Consider the following 22,100-nt stretch of genomic DNA (forward strand, 5'->3'; position numbering starts at 1 on the left):
GCAATGTGGATGTAGTGGTGGCGGCAGCAGCAGCCCTGCCAACTGGGCAGGGCCCTTGCCCCCTCCTGCGGGGGGTTGCCCATGGCCACAGTTGGGGGGCCAGCGGAAGTGTCTCCACAGCGCTAGCTGGCAACTCCTCCCGCTGGGTCCTTCCTGGGCTTCAGCACCGAAGTTGGGGTTATGGCGAAGAAAAGGTTGAGAACCACTGCACTAAAGGATTGTGATTTCTCTGGTAGACATGAATGAATGTGAAAACTAATCAGCACTGTAGTAAAGTTCACATCAAGCTTATAATGAAAGCAAAGCATATCAAGTACATTTTAAAAAATTAATATAGCATTGCACATTTTTAGCTTGCCTAAGTACATCTTCACTAGTCTATTCAGGCTACAATTATCACTTACCATGTCTTGCTGCTTTTCACTGCAAACACAAGCAAGTCTTAAGTTCTTAAGAGCAAATGCAACAAAACATTTCAAAACACTTAAAATATTTATTTAGACTGGATTCTTTCTGTTGATATTTTTGGTTCATGGTTTTTTCTACTTAAAATTATTTCAGAAACACATCAGATATGATTTTTTTTTTTAAAAACCCTTAGAAATAGAAGAATACAAGATTAATTGAGGGACATGAAGAAGAGAATGGGAAAGCAAGAGGGAATGATTTTTCTTAAAGCAAAATAAAATGAAAAACATTCCCTTACTCCATGATACAAGTATGAACACAAACACATTTTAAAGATGTTAACATTTTCATTTCAAGTAAAAGAAGAAGCTTCTTACCCAGATAAATGCCACCACTCAGTAGAGTGGCAAACAGAGAGAAACAGGATTCTGCACAATAACCCCTAACTGGATCAGGGACTTTTTGAGTGGCTGCTATACATGCATGGTTTCACAAGGCAGTGTGTAACAACAGCACCCATCAACTACTAGGAAAGGCCTGTAGACAGCTGGATATAACGTTCCTCCCCTATTCCTTGCTCTTTTATTCAACAGCTGATCAGAATAACTATGTTTGCATCCAGTTAGGCAAGGGATGAAGTTCTTAATGTCTACTTTCAAAATGAATACTGTCTGTCTGAATTTTTTAGAACTGAGCCATAAAATTGGAAGGATATTTCATTCATTATGATCTCCTTTTATCAGTGGTTCTCAACCTTCCTAATGCCACGACCCTTTAATACAGTTCCTCATGTTGTGGTGACCCCCAACCAAGTATTCTTTCACGGAAATTAAACTGAAACTGACGAAGGGCATGAAGATCCATTGTTCATGATTGTATATAAATTGTTTTTTTCCCGGGGTTTCTCTGTTCAGTTCTGCCTCTTGTCTCACCATGCAGATCTCAGTCTTTTCCGGTGCTCCAGGCAGACAAACGGTTTATCTCAATCTACCCCGCAAGGCTGTTGTGTGGATGAAATGGAAGAGGAGCGATGTCGGCCACTTTGGAACCCTCTTGGAGAGAAGGGCGGGGTATGAACCAAGTAACGAAAACAATGTTTTGAAAGAACAAAAATTGAGTCCAGGGTCACCTTTAAGACCAACCAAGATTTATTCAAGGTATGAGCCTTCATGTGCAGGCACCCTCCCTCAGACAAAATTGATTTGGAGACATCAGTAAAGGGATATGGACCACTATGGGTCTCCCTTTGAGAGAAGGGTGGGGGAGAAGTTAAGAAAACCCATGATTTGGGGGAGGCAACAGTGGCAGCGCCCCCCTGGCCAAGCTGCTCGCCTTGCTGCAACCCCTGTGAAAGGGTTATTTGTCCCCCAAAGGGGTCCCAACCCCCAGGTTGAGAACCACTGCCTTATATGATAACTTAAAAAATTATATATATATATATATATATATATATATATATATATATATATATATATATATATATATATATATATATATATATATATATATATATATAGCTATCTATATATATATAAACACACACATAAGTAGAGCAGCGTCAACAAAAAGCATAAGGGACATAAACAACGGGAATTCCAGAGGGGAAAAAAAGGGGTCACCGTCCTTCCATCATTAACGTGACCATTGTGAGGGAAGGGATTTGGGATGAATACTGCCATCTCTGAGCCCATTTTCTGCCCCCCCAGCAGCTGCAATGGAGGGGAAGTAAAGGTTCAGTTTCGCCTACATCCTCAGAGCAACCGTGTGTGTGTGTGTGTGTGTGTGTGTGTGTGTATGGTATTTGCAGTTTTTTGTGCTGGCCAATAAACAGTGCTCACTTCATTTTGCCAGCATTAACTCTGCATCCCTGATCAAGGCTACTATGTTGTGTTCTCTTTCCTACCATGGATATTCCCAGGCAGCAATGGGAAGTGTACTTGTACTACTTATCTCCTGGGAGACTCATTCTAATTCTCCACATATTCTCCAATAAGACACGGGAAACTGTACCACTGGTAGCAATCCTTCTTTATCCTTTACCATTTTGGTTCCCCATGCTAGGAATTCAGTTTTCTTAATTACACATAGCCAGACTGGGATGTTAGGGGAGTCTAAAAGCACATTTTCTACCTCAGAGGTTCCTTCTCTGTAAAATAATACTAATTTTAGATATATTTTAGCATGGCTAATTGCCCTACCAATAGAATGACCTCTGTATATTCCAAATGTTTTGAGAATCCCTGTTTTCAAAAAATAATAACAATTACTAGTAAGATTAGATGACTGGTAGAAACCCATCTTACATATATTCTTACCAAGAAAAATTGTTTGAAACCAGATCATGACCCCTAATACGTTGCAGGAGAGCAGTGATATTTACAATGATTGTAACACTTCATTACAGTATATATGAAAGTACATTTTTGTTGTTACAAATAGAAAGGATTTTAGGGAAGATGAAGGTTGTAGAGTGTAAAGTGTCATAAGGCAATTCAGTCAGAGTCTTCATCATCAAGGTATTCCTCTGCATTACTTATTGTTCGCATGATGTCTATAATGAAGAAACAACACACAATTATTCATCTTGGTACAGCTAAATGGTAACAGAAGGGACAACCAATCATTGTATGAGTCATGCAGTAAAGTGATTTGTTGTATGTTAAAATTTGTGAGGGATCTTGTAACCCACTTTTTCTTTCTGCTAGGTTTCTATTGCTTTCAAGTCATCTGACTGTCCCATTAAGGATTCTCCCCAATACCACCTGAAACTGAATTAACGGTACTATTCTCATGGCTTCATAAGTTACTGTTCACACATCCTAATGTTGTCCCAACTATCTGAAAAATGGCTGAAAAACTGCTCGGTAAATCTCTGCTGACTTCCGTTCAATATAATCCCTGTTTGCAGTGAAGAGACCTTTAGTAACGCCGTCTCAGGTTGCAGCTTTTTCCAACTGTTTCAGAGTGGGATCTGCAGATCTTGATAATTAATTAAATATACATTAAAGAGGTATTTGGAAAATTCAGGGAAAACCCTTCAAATCTTACCTTGACCTTTTTTCTTTTTAAGCAGGGAAGCACATGCGGCATTAGTAGCCATGTCAAAAGCCAATTTTTTCTCATTGTTTCTTAAATCTGTTCGGGCTTCTTTATGAAAAGAAAAGCCAGAAAGTTGTTAATTTATGGAAATGGAAAGATTTCTCACATTATCATGGTTGTTGAGGACATTTCTGGTTTAAAACTAAAATTTTGCACCTCTCACTATCTTCCAAAGTAAAGCATACGGGAGTTTCACCAGAGATGAGAAAAGATAGAGCACCACCATTCATGCCCATTGACAAAACTAGTGACTATTTCTTATTTTTTTTTAAACCAGAAATTAATTCCAGTCTTTCTTTTGCTATATATACATTTGACAATGTCTGAAGGTTTACCATAGCTAGCCCAGTGACATAATTTGCAATATAACTGTGGTGGACTTTAGAACAAAACTAACAGTGAACCTTTCTTCATTTTAGGTGAGCAAAAAGAACAAATACCATGTTATAGATGAACAAGCAGATTTTGTTTTGCAAGATGCTATATACTGAGGGTTCAGATGTAACAGCCAGGGCTGCCAACTGCTTGGAAAGGGGGGGGGGAACCCTATCCTGTCTCTTTTAATAAAGGTTTAATGGGATGTTATTAACAGTGTCAGGAAGCAGTTGCCCATTTCCACACATTATTAAGGACACAGGACATTTTTCTCCAGACCTGCTGGCAACCTTAGTAGCAGCTAAGGCTCACCAGCACAGACAGCATTCAGAGAGCTAGCAGCTGCATCCACGCATGTTGGGGGCTTTTTACTACAGCTTTTCTTTTCTCAATCTGTTCTGCAGCTGTTGACATCATAGAATCATAGAATAACAGAGTTGGAAGGGAACTCCTGGGTCATCTTGTCCAACCCCCACACAATGCAGGACACTCACAACCCTATCACTCATCCACTGTAACTTGCTGCTTCCTTGAACCTTCACAGAATCAGCCTCTCCATCAGATTGCTATCCAGCCTCTGTTTAAAAATCTCCAAAATGGAGAACCCACCACCTCCTGAGGAAGCCTGTTCTACCGAGAAACCACTCTAACTGTCAGGAACTTCTTCTGGATGTTTAGACTGAATTTCTTTTGAATTAATTTCATCCCATTTGTTCTGGTCTGTCCCTCTAGGGCAAGAGAAAACAACTCTGCTCCATCCTCTATATGGCTGCTTTTTGAATACTCAAAGATGGTTATCAGATCTCCTCTCTCAGTCATCTCCCCTCCAGGCTAAACAGACCAAACTCCTCCAACTTTTCCTCATGTCTTGGTCTCCAAACTCCTCACCATCTTTGTTGCCCTCCTCTGGACACAGTCTAGTTTGTCTACATTTCCCAAAACTGGTGCTGAAAATATGGCACTCTGTGATGAAGAAAGCAATCCTAACTAGGTTTATTCAGAATTTTTGTCTGTCCAGTGGAGTTCACTCCCTGAAATATTTTAATAGGATTGCACTGCAAGAGTAAACTTAGACAGGACTGCATTCTCAGTAACTTAAATGCACATCTTGACCATGTAGCTAATAAGTTAAAATACACAAAAGGGAGTTCCATCTAAATCTCCTAAAGGACCAATGAAATTGGACTTAAGACCAGCCTGAGAAATGCAGTTCATGGAACAGTCCATGCAGTTTCATGGTTAATGACAGAAGAATCAATGACTTCTTAGGATCTGGATTCAAGATGCAAATCAGAACTGCATTGTAGCAGGCAAAGTAAACCTAAGAAATCAGCCTGGGTTGCTTTCACACCAAGAATAGTGGCCAGAAGCCAAGTTGCTAATGTGATAGTAAGTAATACCTTGCAACAGGTATTCTAGATGGCAGAGAGTAATCTCTTAAAGAAAAGAGATTACTCTCTGCCATATAGAATACCTGTTGTACCTGTTGTTTCCCTTTCATGCCCAATATGCACTGAAGCTCCCTCCCGCACACTAGGTTCTCATGTGACCCTCAGGATTCTCTGTCCTTCCAAATCACAGGCTGAGGTATGGGTGATTCTCTTCTTTAAAAAACACACCCACAAACAAAACCAGGTAAGTACAGAGGCACCTACGGGACATCCCAACCTGCTCTACTGTGCTAATTCCCAAAATGAAAAAGTAATTCTAACAAATGAAAAGAACTCTTCACTGAAGTCCTGCAGTTACAGTTTCCCCTTTAGACCCAAGTAGCATTCCATGATTATACTGTCCTATTCAAGATACACCATTTTTTACATGTTTAAAATAAAACAGATTTCTCATGTGGAAAGAAAACACTGGTAATAATCTGTGCAGAAAGAAATACACTAATGGAAAATCTTTGGTGTGAAAACAGCCCTGTTTATAACAAACTGAACATGCAAATATGCGTCTATGACAGAGCATGGATCTATCAGTACCTTTTGCCAGCAGAATTTCTACAATATCTGCATAGCCTTTCCACGCAGCAGCATGCAAAGCTGTATCTCCCAGTTTATTCTGTGAGGACAGGAGGAAAAGAACCACAGTTAAAATGCATTATTTCAAAAAGTTATACAGATCAATGGCAACAAACCATATTAATGTGCCATACGTACCTGTTGGTTTAGTTCTATGTTTGGTTGCGTCAGTAGCACTTCTACTATGTCTACAGAAGGCAAAATAAATAAATAAATAAAAGGGGAGCAGGGGAGGGACTTGTAAGGAACTGGAAATTATAGTCAACATTCAGATCAGACCAGCTAAAAATCCCCATATCAATAAAAGCCTGTGAAAACTGAACTGGTAGAGTATCTAGGAGAAAACCAAATTATACAAGTTGATGACACACATCTTCTCCTCTCCTTCTGACTTATCTTATTAAGCTTAATTGTCCTGCTTTTAGATCAAGCTTTGTTTTTATTTACAAATATGCACTTAAAAATTAATATTTTCCCAAACTGAAATGAAATAATCTAGGGATTCAAACTCCGTTACTGGTACCAGGTAGTAGCTACTTTATTAACCTGGGAAACTGAGAATATAATTGAATGGTTGGCCATATTGATTAAATTCCAGAATACCTTTATGTCCTCCATGGCATGCCCAGTACAAGGCTGTGCTTCCAGCTTTGTCTAATCCATTGACACCAACTCTGTTATCCAAACATTCCCTCAGCCAGCTCAAATTTCCTGTAAGACAAAAGATGTATTCCACATAATGCTGTTTGGGTGGGTTTTTTTGTTTTTGTTTTGGGGTGGGGGGTGTTGATCATTCAGTGAATGCAACTGGCAGTCATGTATTTAATCTATTTACATTATTTATAGTACATCACATGCTCTCTTGCAGATTGTTACCAGATCTTATCATTCATAGAATCATAGAGTTGGAAGGGGCCATACAGGCCATCTAGTCCAACCCCCTGCTCAACACAGGATCAGTCCAAAGCATCCTAAAGCATCCAAGAAAAGTGTGTATCCAATCTTTGCTTGAAGACTGCCAGTGAGGGGGAGCTCACCACTTCCTTAGGCAGCCTATTCCACTGCTGAACTGTGACTGTGAAATTTTCCCCCCTGATATTTAGCCTATATCGTTGTACGCCCATTACTGCGCGTTCTTTCCTCTGCAGCCAACGGAAACAGCATCCTGCCCTCCTCCAAGTGACAACCTTTCAAATACTTAAAGAGGGCTATCATGTCCCCTCTCAACCTCCTTTTCTCCAGGCCGAACATTCCCAAGTCCCTCAACCTATCTTCATAGGGCTTGGTCCCTTAGCCCCAGATCATCTTCGTCGCTCTCCTCTGTACCCTTTCAATTTTATCTACGTCCTTCTTGAAGTGAGGCCTCCTATCCGTTGGTCACCCGATTTGTGCAGCCATGATGGGCAGGAATCAAGGTGGCACTGATCCCACTGCTGGCGAAAGAGAGCCGTTTGAAGCCATCAAACATTTAAATTCAGCCACCCACCCTGTTCATTTCCAGTCATTCAATGGGAGTAGACCAGATAGACTCAAAGTAATCTAATGAATTGCTGTAGGCCTTGCTGCTGTTGCAGCCACCAATACCAAACACATTTTTAATGCTGACAATCTGCTACTGGCTCAGTACATAAGCACATCAAGGACCTGCATGGTACAGACCCACCTCTTTTGGCAGCTTCATGTAGTGGGTTGTCAATAGATTCTGCTTGTTCAGCCACTAAAAAAAGGAAACAAAAAAGACATTCCAACCATTAACAATTTATCTTACTAAATGAGCCTGGGACAGAGGTTACTATGTTCCTATGTCTTTAATGTTTCTCAACAACCCATGGGAGTAAAAACATACACTATAGAAATAAAACCTTAAGAAACCTAAGCAGTAATCATTGCAGTACCACTGGATGTGCTCTATGGTTCCCTCATGAGTAGGTATTTCTCCTTTCATTCAAATGTCAGCAATTGAAACAGGAATGTAGTGGAACTGCACAAATTGAAGAGAAACTGGGGAGATCCTGTTTACATAAAACTTTGTGGAATTTCTTTGGGAACCCAAAAACTCTTATCTTGGAGAAAATAGGTTGCATCCATCCAGTGAATAAAAAGGTAAAGGTAAAAGTATCCCCTGAGCAAGCACCAGGCCATGTCTGACCCTTGGGGTGACGCCCTCCAGCATTTTCATGGCAGACTCAATATGGGATGGCCTTGCCAGTGCCTTGCCCACTCATTACCATTTACACCGCAGCAAGCTGTGTACTCATTTTACCGAAGGATGGAAGGTTGAGTCAACCTTGAGCCGGCTGCTGGAAATGAACTCCCAGCCTCATGGGCAGAACTTCAAACTGCATATCTGCTGCCTTACCACTCTGTGCCACTAGAGGCTCATATCCAGTGAATAGCTTCTTTTAAATGATGCACTGTAGTTTATAGTCTATTGCTAAGTCATATTATGTAATCCCAAGGAACAGAGTGATAAATATTGAGTAGAGTGGGATGGTGAATAGCAAGATACACATAAACACACACACAGCATTGTGAACAATGCTGCTTGCAACAAAAAAAGAATCCTTATGTCTTACAATTTGGTTCAAAAGGTAACTTAGAAAAATATGTATTTAAATAATGAACAGTTAGTAATGGTAATCAGAACATTCATTTCTCAGTTTTTGCATTCCTTCAGCTTTTAAACTATACAAAGGCTGTGAACAAATGTTTAATTTATCTTCTTTTGTAAAAATCTAATAATAAAATACCATTAAAAAACTCTATCAGCCAGCTAGTCTGCATCCACCAGATGGTGCACTAGAGCACACAGAAGTATAATTCATCTAAGAGGGCATACTCTTGAAGCAGAATTTCACCATGGATCAGTGGCTGTCAGCCAGGGGCTAGGGATCCCTGTGGGGTTCATGATTCTATATGTGTGCTGAGCATTTCAGTTTTTTGTCTTTCTACAGTTTTTCAATCAATGGGTGCTAATAGTACTACTACTGGGGGGGGGGGATTCTGCAAAATTTTGGTTGTTAGAATGAGACCTTGTACTTGAAATGGTTAGGAACCACTGCTGTTGACCATACCAAATGGTTATTTAATGGTAGCCAGTTCTGGCATAATCTAGGAGTCAAAACAGAATAGATGCTTGGAGATCTGTGACTGGAACTTCCCATTAAAGTCCTGATTCAGACAGGGACAGAAATAATTTGGTGGGGGGACCTTTTCACCCTTAATTGGATTCACTAATTAAAACCAATATCCCCACTGCAGTGGTCTTAGGAAAAGAAACAAGCACCTTGGAATGGTAGGATTCTAGATCTACCCTTGGTTTCTCTTGTAGGTATTCTTTTAAAAGTCTACATGAAGGATAAACTCCTTTTTCTTCACTCCCACAATAAGGTTTATTTTTAAAGGCAAAGGCAAGTCAAGACTATACCATAGTTGCTGGGGATCAGTCCAGTTCTGCCTTTACAGGTTCCCTTCCACCAATTTGTGTCACTCTGGAAGGAAAAGAACATGGTGTTGAAACAGGAAGTGACTACTTCACTACCCCCCCCCCATGTACATAATTAGTGGTTTGTATATTGTGCTTTGCAAACTCACCATATCAGTAATGTAGATTATGTCCCCTTCTTCAAAATATAATTCATCTGGCTGGAATGAATAAACAGATTTCATTTAAGAGTTTGCACATAAAGGACATATAGCATTTGTGGCTGACATCCAACCTTGAGTCTCCTGGCCCAAGAAAGTACTTTAGGAAGAAACAGGTATGGCCTCTTTCTCTCTTGCACCAAGGAGCAATGGCCATGCACACCAATTTTATATCTCACAGCAGCCTGAGGTTTAGAGACTGTTTTTCTTGCCAACTCCATCTCTCTCTTCCTGCTAGCAAGCATGCAAGACACTTTTTAATTAAATGATTTTCACAAATTCACCCATGCACCACAGACACAGCCTATACCGATTGCTCTGCCACTAAAGTCATGATATCTACTGTTCTACTTCTTACGTTGGCTAGCTTGTGTTCTGACACCGGAAAATATGTCACTGCACCCTGGCCTTCAGATGACAGAGCAGTCATCTGTTCTGTGTTATAGGGAACTAGGGGCCAAGCCCATTGCATTCAGGAATACAACAGGTGCTAGATTAGGGGGGTGGAGTGGAAGAATTCTGTGGATGGCCTCTCCCTTCCCCCAGGACCTGGAAAGGCAGCTGTTATGGAACTCACTGGCAGGGGCAGCTCTCACACAGCAAGGATCTGCAACCTCCAAGCCTCAGAGGGAAGTAGGAGGAGGGGGTGGTCAGGAATGGGGGAAGGAAGGCAATTGGTTGGCCGCTGGACAGATAGGCAAGCTGGTTGGAGGAGGAGGCACTCAGGGGTGGGACAGCCACACTAAGTGGGACTTAAGCCATGAGACACGCTCCTCCTCCAAGGAGAAATATATAGTGGAACAGATTGCTCTCTTTTTAAAATCAGTATCTAAAAAAGAAAAAGATGAGCCTGTGCTCAATTTCCAAAGTGCTGTTCTGGAGGCTGTGGTTCACCTGGCATTTTTCCTCTCTGTTTCCAAATGGCAAGGGAAAGCAGTAGGATGTTAAGAGTATAGTGGGGAAAAGAATGTGTAGATAGTGGAGCACTGAGGAGGGAGGTTCAATAAAGTTATCAGCTGATAGGTGACCCCACTTATGTTTTGGCATTTACACAGATGCTTTCTCCTTGATGCAAGGAAATGAGGTGAAGGAGAGACGTAACATGGTAAAATGGTACCATTAAAGGGCAACTCAAGTGGTACCATATCAGATTGCAGGTTAAAACTTCTCTGATACTGGAACAATGGCACAGTCACCCAAGACAGGACAGTTTTCTATGTGCGTAGTATCTGAGGTGGTCATTCCATGGAAACTGTAGCACAGGGGTTAATTCAGGCTTGCGATTCACTAAAAAGACAGCCTTGAGAAAAAGGAAATCCCCTGTCTGTTGCTTTAGTAGAATCCTCAGCATTTGCTTACTTTGCAAACCCTACTGAAAAGATGAGTGAGAGGAGTTTGCCTTTGAAAGCTTTCTGCCAGGATGTAAAAATAGCCCTTGTATGACTGTGCAAAATAGATGCCAAACCAGCAAGTATAAAATATCTGAAAGATTTGTTTTTTATGTGTGTTTTTTTTTCATCTACTAACCATTCACGTGTCTCACTATCAGTAGAATCCTAAACAGGTCAACTCAGAAGTAAGTCCTGTTATGGAATGGGACTTATTCCCAAGTAAGTGTCCTTTGGTTTCAGCCTAAATTTCTGTAAATTAATGCTTTCTCTTTAGTGAAGTCAAAAAGAGGCTGATCACAATTGTGTATGACTCAGATTTTGATATGCCTTTTCTCCATGTGTAGCAACATAACAGAAGATGAAGCACATTAATATTTTTTACAGTCTTTCATGTTTGATATTATGAAACTACCCTTGTCCAGGTCCTCACATGCTTATTGCTAACAGCATTCCTTCATCCTGTTTACTCAGGAATAACTTAAACGGAGTCTTAGCCAGTAGAACACTTGGAAATACAGAGAGCATTGGAAACGTTCTCAAAAAGATTACATATGGTGTTTTTTAGTCCACAGTGAATTGATTATGTGCATCTACTAGGCTGTGCATGATTCAACTGTCAGCAAACACCACTATATAAAAAGCTAAATCCTACACATACACATGACCTACTTGCTCTAAGTTGTAGGTCATTATACACCCAGGTCCATTCCGCACGACTTTAATATAGCACTAGTCTTGCATTTTGTTTTCGCCACTAAAACTACATTCCGCATGACGTTGTGAGCAATCTGCAACACTCCTGCAACACTAGTCCGAAAATGGCTTCGTTGTAGCGATTTCCGAGGAATCCAGAAAAGTGGATTCATCCTCAGAAAATCGCTACACTCCTGCCAACAACCTGCAACACTTGCGAAAAAGACCTGAGCGTTCTCAATGTAGCGGTTACAACAAAGTCCCTCCCCCTGGCTCTCTCCTCCGAACTTCTGGAGCGAGCGGGGAAAGCAACGAACCAGCGAGGCTTGATTCACCCAGCGAGGCTTCTCCGGCTACAGTCCCTCCACAGAAGTGCTTTAAAGCTCCCCTAAGTCCCCAAGCACAACACAGCCCCCTGTTTGCCAGTTCCCTTTAATTTCGGCCAAAAATCGTGCCCGTGCGGGGGGGGGGGATTTTTTTCCACTCGGGGGAGCGTGGTAATGATGACTCGCCAGCTCACATGACAGCTAGATGGGTCTCTACGTTAGGAAGAATCAAGGCATATTCGTTGAAACATGTGTGTGTGTGTGTGTGTGTGTGTGTGTGTGTGTGCGTTCTTTAACTGTGCTTAAAGGGAAAGGGGCTTTTCAGGAGCATGATAACAGCCACCCATTGGCTGTTTTTTGATTGATGGCCAGGGGCGGGAACAAGCACAGAAAAAATCGCTTCCTTTCTAGCGATTCCTGCGAGACCGGAAACCTGTGGGGAATTAATGAAATGCTACTAGATTCTACTCCAAATGAAGGTATGCGGAACGCCGAGATTCCACTATTTAAAATAGCATTATTGCTTTGTGAAACCAATAGGCAACATTGGTCCTTGTGCAGAATGGGCCCCAATCTTACTCCAATGCATGTCCAGAGTATCAGACTGCAGCTGTTCTTTTTCTTCTACAGACAAAATGGAAAATGTGTGACCTATATCCCAGATGCATTATTTTTATATCATACTTCCAAATCATAATCAATTTTCCAGTATTTTGAGGGGGAAAAGATATGTACTTACTGTTCTGGGTTCAAATGTATACAGGGCTCTAAAGACTTTGACTTGCCCTAAGAAGGGGAGAGAAAAAAACATTAAAAGCATCATAGTACTGCTTTCCCAGTATCTGTGTGCTAGTCCAAACAACTAAGTATAAGCATCATCCTCAGATCATATTTAAAAACAAAACCAAAAAAGCACTACCGAGAGAGTATTGGGCAGACCAAAATGACTGGAGTTCAAGGGCCAGCTCACTGACCAAGCTTATTAAGTGACCATTTAACTAGGATTTGAGTTCCTTTCTTCTAGGTAAACAGTGGTTGTGGCTGAATAACTTGGAGCATTACCAGCTGATGATTTATGTAAGACAAAATCATTACACTAAGGACAGTACACCAGATATGGCAAGCAAAACCGGAAAACTGTGGGAAAAGCCACAATGAAGAAAATTAGGAAGAAACAGAAAGACCTTTCAGAAAGAGCTGCACAGCAAACCCAAATTTCTTCTTCCTTTATAAAGGTTGTCAATTAATACAAAATATAAGATAGTTAAAACAATGTGATAAAAAGTGATACCAATCAAACTAAAATCCAGGTATTGAGGGGGACTGACAACAGACTACCAAACTTTTGACTAGCAAATAATGATTCCAGCAATTAATAAAGCTTTATTTTAGTATTCCAGATGCTTCACATATATCACTTACCATTTCAAAGTAGATCAATATTATTATTAATGTATGGGAAGATATGAGAAAATGGCTTCCCTAACACCACTTAATGAACTCATAGAAAAGGTGACATTTAAACTGAGGACTTCTTGGCCTACTATTCAGAACCAAAGTACACATGCCATGTAAATGCATTTAATGATTCTGTTTCCCTCCTTTTCAAAAACAAAAGAAACAACAAACAAACAGGAAAAGCCATTAAAAGTGGGTGTTTTGGAATGTGGGGAGAGGCTGTGTGGCACAGGGGCAGGAGACATAGTTTGTAAGCAAAAGGTCCCAGGTTCAGTCCCTGACATCTCCAGCAGCAGACTGGGAAAGATACCCCTGTGCCTGACATGGAGAGCAGCTGCCAGGCACAACAGATCCTTACAATCCATGGTATATCTGGTCTTTGTTAGCTGCATGACCCCCCCCCCCTTCCCTGGTGTGTCTGCAACCTCTTTAGTATCATTTCTCTGTGTTGCCCTTCATGGCAAAACACACAGGAGTCAGCTCCCCTAGCCAACTCCAAAAACAAAAAAATTAGCCCAAAGGAACTGCTTTCCCTTTCAAACCTTATCTCATGTGTGCCCTGGGACCATTAGCCAATCTGGGTGTCAGGTCCCAAATTCAAGCCTGCAAGAATCTGGACTCTCCAATCAAGTAGAGTTACCACATAAAGGGCTGGCATGTTTCCCCTTATCAGTTGGAAAGCATGTTCCCTATCCAGAAACACTTTCCACACATCCTCCCAATCCCAGTGACACCGGCATCCCCTTCAGTTGCAGCATTTCCTACCCCCAAGCCTCTTATCCATCACAGAGACCATGTATCAATAGAGATGGGTCTCATCTTATGGTTATTTTTATTTATTTATTTGATTTATATACTGCCCCTTACTGGGATATCTCGGGGAGATGTACATAGAACCAATGGGGAGCAGAAAGGTAACATTGCAACATTTGGAATGACAAATTAGTTATAACAGTAGTAACATTGAGTAGGTACAACAGCTAGGAAGAAGTTGATTCTTATATGCCGCTTTTCTCTTCCAGAAGGAGTCTCAAAGCGGCTTACAATCACCTTCCCTTTCATCTCCCCACAACAGACACGCTCACCTGGTTAGACTGAGAGAGCCTTCATATTACTGTTTGGTCAGAACAGCTTTATCAGTGCTCTGGTGAGCCCAAGGTCACCCAGCTGGCTGCACATGGTGGGAGTGTGGAATCAAACCCGGCTTGCCAAATTAGAAGTCCACACTCCTAACTGTGTTGGCCTTCTGCTATCCCTGTGGTAGGTGTACTGTTTTGGGGGAGGGATTGATTTTTGCTGCCATCTTGCTAATTTTCGTACTATTGTATGATGGGATGTCTGATGGAGTTTTAATGGGGGTTTATTTTTGTGAGGTTTTTATATGTTCATATGCTGTAACCCGCCATGAGTCGGTGCCCTGAGAGTGGCAGGCAAGAAATTCAACAATAAATTAACAAACAAACAAATATTGAGGGAACAAACAATTTCTGTTAAGGACATTATTGGATGTCAGGAGCTGCCTGGTAAGAGAACAGATTGTAGGCAGGTCCTCGTTGCTGGCCTTTACCTGAAAGCCAGGCAGAAGAGTTCCATTTTGCAGGTCCTACGGAATTGTTCAAGTTCTGGTAGGGCCTTTATTTCATTAGGGAGCTCATTCCAGCAGGTTGGGGTGACGGATGAAAAAGCTCCGGCTCTAGTCAATACTAGGCAGACTTCTTTGGGGGGAGGTATCACCAGGCTGTTAGAATGGGTACAGCACATTGCTCTTTGGGGAGTATAGGCAAACAGAGAGTCTTTGAGGTACACAGGATTGTGACTACGTATGGCCTTGAAGATGAGTACTAGCACCTAAAACCTGATCTGGTATTTGATCAGTAGCCAGGGCAGCTGCTGGAGGATTGGGGTGATGTGGGTCCTTCATGGGTTTTGGATGAAGATCTGAGCAGCTGTGTTTTCTATCAACCATAGTTTTCAGAGCAGGGATAAGAGAAGGTCCACGTAGAGTGAGTTTAGCCCCCAAATTATCTGTGCTGGTATCTAATTATGTCAAAATTACTCAACTTCATTCAGAAAAGGTGATAACCTACCACTGCTGACCCCTTCTGTACTATCAGCATTCCATGAGTCTAAGAATGCTGTGCACATGGCTAAAAAGCATACTTGATTAAAATACCCCAAGCAATCTGCATATTGAAAATTGCAGATTCCATGGTGTTCAGTTGTTGTTTTCTTTAATTTTCCTTTTTTGACAAAGAAATTTTCCACAGGTTAAAACAATGGCATGTAGCCATTGGACAAACGGGCATTTTTATCTTTGAAAGAGGCTGCTGCTGATGGGTTCCCTCTTATGCTGATCCCCATGTTGCCTATGTTGATACTGAGGGGCCACTGATTCACAGAAACAAAATTTGAGGAGGCTCAGTAGGCTACAGCAAACAGGGAAAATAGGAATGTCACACTGTGTGCCGTTTGCCAATGACTGGATAGACACCATTGGATTTTACAGCAGAAAAAAGTCCACAAAAAGTTTTGGGACAAAAAATAGAAAGACAGGGAAAGTAAAAAGGAAGAGCACTGACTTCATGAGGCTATCATTACTTGGAAGTAAATTCTACAGAATTGCAAATAAATAAGTTGAAGATCAGGTGTTAATTTGTGCATCACAATTTTCATGCCATTTATTTTCATAATAAACCCTCAAGGGAGAAAATTATGGCCTAATTACTTCAATGTTTCCTTATGCTTACACGAAGAGAAACCACACAAGACCACAGTGATTCCTTTTGGATTTTTATACAATACTTCTCCCTAAATTACACATTTTTGTGGGGCAAACGTGTCAGTCTTTTACTCCAGAAAACAACAACAAAAAGAGTTTTTAGCACTTTAAAGAATTACAGGTTTTTCTTGCAACATCAGCTTTCAGGTTTTTTCAGAGGTATAAAGCAGATTCTAGCCCACGGAAGTAGATGCTACAATTAATCTCTTAATCTGTGAGGTATTCCTAGATTCCTTTTTTTTCCTTTGGTTCCCTAAAAGAAAAGAATAGGCAACAAAGATGAAGTTGTTCACTGCCATTTTCAAATTATTTTTCCAGCTCAAAGGAGGGATTCTTTAGTACACACAGAAATCAGGGGATCTCAAAAATCAGATAAAGGATCAGCATCTGGTATGGCATTATAATGTTTTTATGAGAATGTAACATTTAACTTCCATGTCCAAGATGGGGGAAATGGTTCTTTAAACTATCTGAGATTATTTTCGTCTCCACAGCACTATGAAAAAGTTGCCTTCAACTAAGAACTAGTGTTTCCCCCAATAAATAGGCTACTGTTTTTGAACACAAGGGCTTTTCTTCCCCAGTTGCTTCCCTAACCCCTCCCCTTACCTCAAGCTCTTTGTACCATCCTGTAGTTTAAAACTATCCCCTTCTAAGTTTAGAACTATCCCCTTCTTCAATACATTTTACATTCAAGTAAGATTGCCTTTCTTATTCTCCCCTGAAACTTCGTTTGCTGGCAGAGGCTCATGGGAATTGTAGTCCATGGACATCTGGAGGGCCGCAGTTTGACTACCCCTGCTTTAAAACATAAGCTCTTTTTCTTTAACATACACAATTATTTATTTCAACATTTCTAGTTGGCCTGAACTTCTAAGGCGGAAAAGCTTTCAACATTGGAGGGGAAACTGACATTTCTTTTGTATTGCAAGTGATGTGCTGTGGTGGAGTGCTCAGGTCCGCATAGGAAATGATGAATAACTGATGCAACACGAGGATGCTACAAAACATCATTCTAGGTTTGGACTACTGAAGAGATTCTGCTCATGTACAAATTATGTTGACAAGATTTTTTGAAATGAATACAAGTCCATAACCTCTGAAACCTTCCTCTTTGATATGGACACATACATATATGACCTATTTATTTATTTCACTAGCTAGAAAGCCCATTGCAAGCAGGAATGTAATGGGCGCTAGGATCTAGGGGACACCGGGAGGTGCAGATCTCTCACTGTGTCTCTTTCTCTGTGTGTCTTGGTGTGTGTCTTGGTGTGCCTCGCAGCAGAAGGAATAGCAGGTAATTAGGGCTGGTTTGTAGGAGGGCTGGTGTGCTGTTTAGGCCAGCTCTCTCTGTCTGTCTCTTTCTCCCTCCGTTGCAGCAGAGGTGGCTCTCTCTGTGTTGCTGTCAGCAGCTCAGAGCAGCTCTCCCCGTGTCTCTCTCTGCCTCCCTTGCAGCAGGAGCGATAGGTGGGAATGAGGGCTCATGTTCGGCCTGACAGGGCTCTGTGTGTCTCTCTCTGTCTCTGGTGTGTCTGAGAGGAATGTGGCTAGCATCCAGGGAGGGAGGGTGGGAGCTGTAGGGGCAGGGCTAATCAGGGTGCGGCCAGCGTTACTGATTGGCCCTGATTGGCCCTATTCCAACTTGGACAGCTGGACACGCTCCACCCCCCCAGGCTGTTTCACAAATATATAGAGGAACAATGGATAAGGATAAGGATTCCTTTATACTGTGCCTTTTTCCCCTATGGAGATCAAAAGCAGCTTGCAAATGTGCTCTTCTGAGACTAATATAGTATCATTTCTGAAGGGTTCTGAAGCAAGATGTTTTCCACTCAAATATTATCTGCTACAGTAGCTTATTGTGAGGCTTACAGGAACCTCTTTGTTTTTACATGTTTTCTGTAATAAAAGATAATATACTGAAATACCTTTCAGGGTATGTGAGAGTTATTAAGACCATACAGATAAACACTTGGAGAAAATTCTATGCACATACACACCCTAAGCATCTATAAACCTTATGGTCCAGCAGGTCCACATGAAGCTACAAGACCTACCTGAGAACTCAGCAGCCTAAAAATAATACACTGTTGTTCTCCTTCTTTACTCTGCATTGCATAAAATTAAGCTCCTGGGACCAAATATCTGTTTTTGATCAGTCTGTAGAAGTCTTATCCTAATACCAGAATATTTGGGGGCTGGACTCTGTTTGGAGGTTTCCTTAGAGTCAGAAGTGAATGACACAAGGTCAGACCCATTATGACCCTCTACTCTTATTATTGTTCACAACAATGATAAATCTATAAAAGTCACTGATTAAAACCCCCAGGACAGCCAATAATAAAAGCTAAATCAATCAAAATGCAGTCTGTAATAAAACTGTCTTCAGTTACTTCTTGAACTCTTCACAAGTTCCTCTGGATGGGTAACGTAACACAGAAAGGAAGTTTATCAGCTTCCTGTCTGAATCCTTGATCATCTAACATTAATGTGCATGTTTTGCAGCCTTGCTACCAGAATCTCCATTCTATTTCTGAGCAGTTTGGATTAGGGTGACTGCTCTCAAAACAGGCTCCAGAGCAATCCAGATGAAGTCAATGGAACTTGTGGTTGCCAAGATGGCAGCTGGACAAACAATGGATCCGGAAGGGATGGTGGTATAGAAATATAATAAATAAAATTTTCAAGTGGTGGTTTTTGCTTTAAAAAGAGTGTTTCACCTTGCCAAAAGTTTGGCAAAGACAATTATAACAGAAACCAAGAGACCTACAAAATTGGCCCTGGTCCCCGGAACACCAAAACAGTAGAAGGAGACCCTCTGAGGTCTTCAAATATCCTCCCAAAATCGAGTAGTCCCTCTCTCTTCTCTATTCTTTTTTGCAATGCACACAGTCTGAATAGCAGAGAATATCACAATGGAGTGATGAGTCATCGTGGCATAGTGGTAAAGGTTGGACTAGTATCTATGAGACCAAGGTTTAAATCCTATTCTGCCATGAAAGCCAACTTGGTGATAATAGGCTAATCATTCTCTTAGCCTCACAGAGTTGTTGTGAGGCTACAACTGGGTCTTCACTGGGGAGAAAAGTAAACTAACTGAAATAAATAATGTACCCCCCCCAAAAAAAAAAGGATGTTATTACTAATTGCAGAATGTACTGGTCAACAGTTTGGCAACAGCAACATACACAGCCTTCCCACCCACCCACCCCCGGTGGCTTGCTATAAAGAGCAAAGAATGTCTCAATGGCTGTGTGTAGGCATCTTAAGTCAGCTGCTAGCTCAGCATCTTTCACAGGCCCATTACATGGAACAAATGGGAAAGGCAATGTCGCATAGTGGTTAGAGTTCTTCCTAGGGCAGGCTTTCTCAAAAAGGGTTTCTTGAAACCCTGGGGTTTCCTGACAACCCTGGACAGGTTTCCCAAATGGGTGGGAGTTAATTAATTTTTAATTTATTTTTAAAATTTGTTTAACATTTATCAGGTGAAATGACCATATATGATCATGCTGACCCCTCAAAAATGACCAATGATGGGGTGGGAAGGGGAGGGGCCCTGGGTGGGTGTGTACATAACTATGCTTGCCAAGCATATTCTACACTAGCAATCCCCAACCTGTGGGCTGCGGACCACATGTAGTCCTTCGACTAATTGGAGGTGGGCCCCGAAGCACGCCTTCTCCCCCCCCCGGCCCTTTACTTCATCCCCCCCAGCCCTTTACAACACACTTCAATGTTGTGGCATGTCTGTATCTTATTTTGAAGGGATGTTTAAACATTATCATAGCGATCAGAGAGCATTAGGGCAGTGGTTGAGAGTAGAGGAGTAAACTACCCCCCCCCACCAGGCCTCAGTAAAAGGCGTTGAGTGGTCCCCGGCGTTGAGTGGTCCCCGGTTATAAAAAGGTCAGGGACCACTGTTCTACACCATTTCTGGGGTTTCTTGAACTCTGAAGAATGTTTCAGGGGTGTCTCCATGGTAAAAAAGTTGAGAAAAACTGTTCTAATATATGGGGAAATCAGGATTCAAAGCCCAATCTGCCACTGAAGCTTGCTAGGTGATGCAGAGCCAGTCTCACACTCTTAGCCTAACCCACCTTGGAAGAGAATCATGATGAAATGGAGAGGGAGAATGATATCATTCACTTTGGGGACTTTTTAAGGTTCCCAAATCAGACCTGGGAAATTCCTGGTGATTTAGGGATGGTGTCTGCGGAGGCAGAATTTGGGGAGGGAGCTCAGCAGGGATGAGACAGAACAGACTACTTTTTGAAGCTGTCATTTTTTCCAGGGGAACTGATCAGCTGTAATTCTTGGAGAACTTCAGCCCTGATCTGGACATTGGTAACTAGTTCCATTGAGGAGAAAACAGGAGAAGTAGAATTTCATTGACAGACTAAATCTTAACTGGGAAAGAGGCCAGTTCTGAGTATGCACACATGTCAGACGAAGGACACATGTTTCCCATCCTGAGGACCACAGTGCATCTCAAGCTAGAAGGGTTATTTGCCTAGCAAATATTTGAGAGGAAACTTCCTATCACTATTTTAAAAATCCTGCCATGCCAGAATTCTATATAAGAATCGTGTTTTGCTACCTCAGGCACACTTGCCAAGATGGGCTGCTTAGAGGCACACCTCCGAACGTATTCTCCCCGCCCCCTCCAACTTTTTTTGTCTCTGACATGCCTGTTGGTGTCCCGGGGGTGGGGAGAGGAGAAAGCTTGGTGCTTAGTCAGCTTAGTACACTGCATCAACACCCCAAACCTGGAGCCACCTCAAATGCCCCAGAGCAGAGGTTGTCGAAAGAGCGCGGGATCGATAGCAAATGCATTAGCCCTTGGCTTCTTCTGGAGGCGAGTGCTGCCGCCGCCGCCGCCTCCGTCCCCGGCGCGCGAGAAGGATGCAGCGCACTTCCTGGTCCTCTTGAGGGCGGCGGGGAGGGGGTGGGGGAGAACGGAGGCGCTTTTTTGACACTAACAGGCTCTCGCAGAGCCGCACCGCGGCTAAAAGCCACCCCCTCGTCCCAGTGACCGGCCCCGGGGCGCAATCGTCCTCCGCTTTCCGGGGCTTCTCAAGAGGTCGAGGAGAACGGCGCCCAAGGCGACGAAGAGAGTCACTTTGGGTGCTGCAACCATTAACTACGAATCTGGACGAAGGACGTCCGGCGCTGCCTCAGTGGCAGGGACTGCTAGGCACCACGAGCCACGTGTGACGTGTCAGCAAGCACCTCTCTCTCCCCACCCCACTGGCAAGCACCCAGCACCGAGCTGCTCGCCTGCCCCGTCCCTTCTCCAGCCGAGGGGCTCCACGGGCGGCTCAAGAGAAGAGCTCCCAGGAAGAGGCGGAGGGAGAGCGATGCGGGCACCTCCCTTACCTGGCTTGGCCGGTTTAGGGGGCGGCTTGGACATTGCTGCGCAGCAGTCTCAGGGGAAGTCTTCGCTGCCTGCGAGGGAGTGCAGCACTAGGCTCCCGGCTGGCTGGCTGGCTGCCTTCCTGGGGGACTCCGCAGCCCTCGGCGCTTCGGGATCCAGAGTGCCCCGGAGAAAGTCCCAGCCCAGCGCGCAAGTTGCTTCTGCAGGGATGAGGAAGTAGCATTCGCAGCGCCAGCACGGGCGGCGGGCTTATCGAGCGCCGCTCCCCCTGCAGCCTGCAGGGCGCTACTGCAAGGGTTGAGAAAATGCCGGGGAAGGGAGGCGAGAGCAGACGGTGGAGGCGGCTGCCAATCAGGCCGCAAGGAGGCTGGCCCGGGGCGGGAAGCATGGAAGAAGCAAGCCTATCACACCTCGCCGTCCCTCCTGGAAGAAGGCGGGGCTGGGTTTTATGGGAGAAGAGGCTTGGTCCTCCTGCGGACCACTCAGAGTAGAGCAGTACTCTGTGCTTGCCCGTTGTACTTACTTAGA

The 22,100-nt window shown here is 42.8% G+C and overlaps 1 protein-coding gene across 1 annotated transcript; it reads right to left on the minus strand.

Moving 5' to 3' along the window:
• Positions 1–473: 473 nt before the first annotated feature.
• OSTF1 (osteoclast stimulating factor 1) lies at positions 474–21,841 on the minus strand. Its single transcript, XM_077344781.1, has 10 exons — positions 21,575–21,841; positions 12,698–12,744; positions 9,498–9,548; positions 9,331–9,394; positions 7,567–7,620; positions 6,507–6,614; positions 6,042–6,091; positions 5,865–5,943; positions 3,457–3,555; positions 474–2,959 (listed from the first exon to the last, which is right to left on the minus strand). Exons 1-10 carry the CDS (start codon positions 21,606–21,608, stop codon positions 2,901–2,903), a joined length of 645 nt encoding a protein of 214 aa, XP_077200896.1. The 5' UTR covers positions 21,609–21,841; the 3' UTR covers positions 474–2,900.
• Positions 21,842–22,100: the final 259 nt, after the last annotated feature.

The sequence above is a fragment of the Paroedura picta genome, chromosome 7 (assembly GCF_049243985.1).
Source record: "Paroedura picta isolate Pp20150507F chromosome 7, Ppicta_v3.0, whole genome shotgun sequence".
Classification (NCBI taxonomy): domain Eukaryota; kingdom Metazoa; phylum Chordata; class Lepidosauria; order Squamata; family Gekkonidae; genus Paroedura; species Paroedura picta.

Bases quoted from the DNA above. Each gene is read 5' to 3' on its own strand.
- OSTF1 (XM_077344781.1), bottom strand. From the start codon at position 21,608: ATGTCCAAGCCGCCCCCTAAACCGGCCAAGCCAG. The intron at 6,092-6,506 runs GTATTCTGGAAT...TGCCTTCTGTAG, and splicing joins ATGCCATGGAGGACATAAAG to ACATAGTAGAAGTGCTACTG. The intron at 2,960-3,456 runs GTAAGATTTGAA...TCTTCATTATAG, and splicing joins TAAAAAGAAAAAAGGTCAAG to ACATCATGCGAACAATAAGT.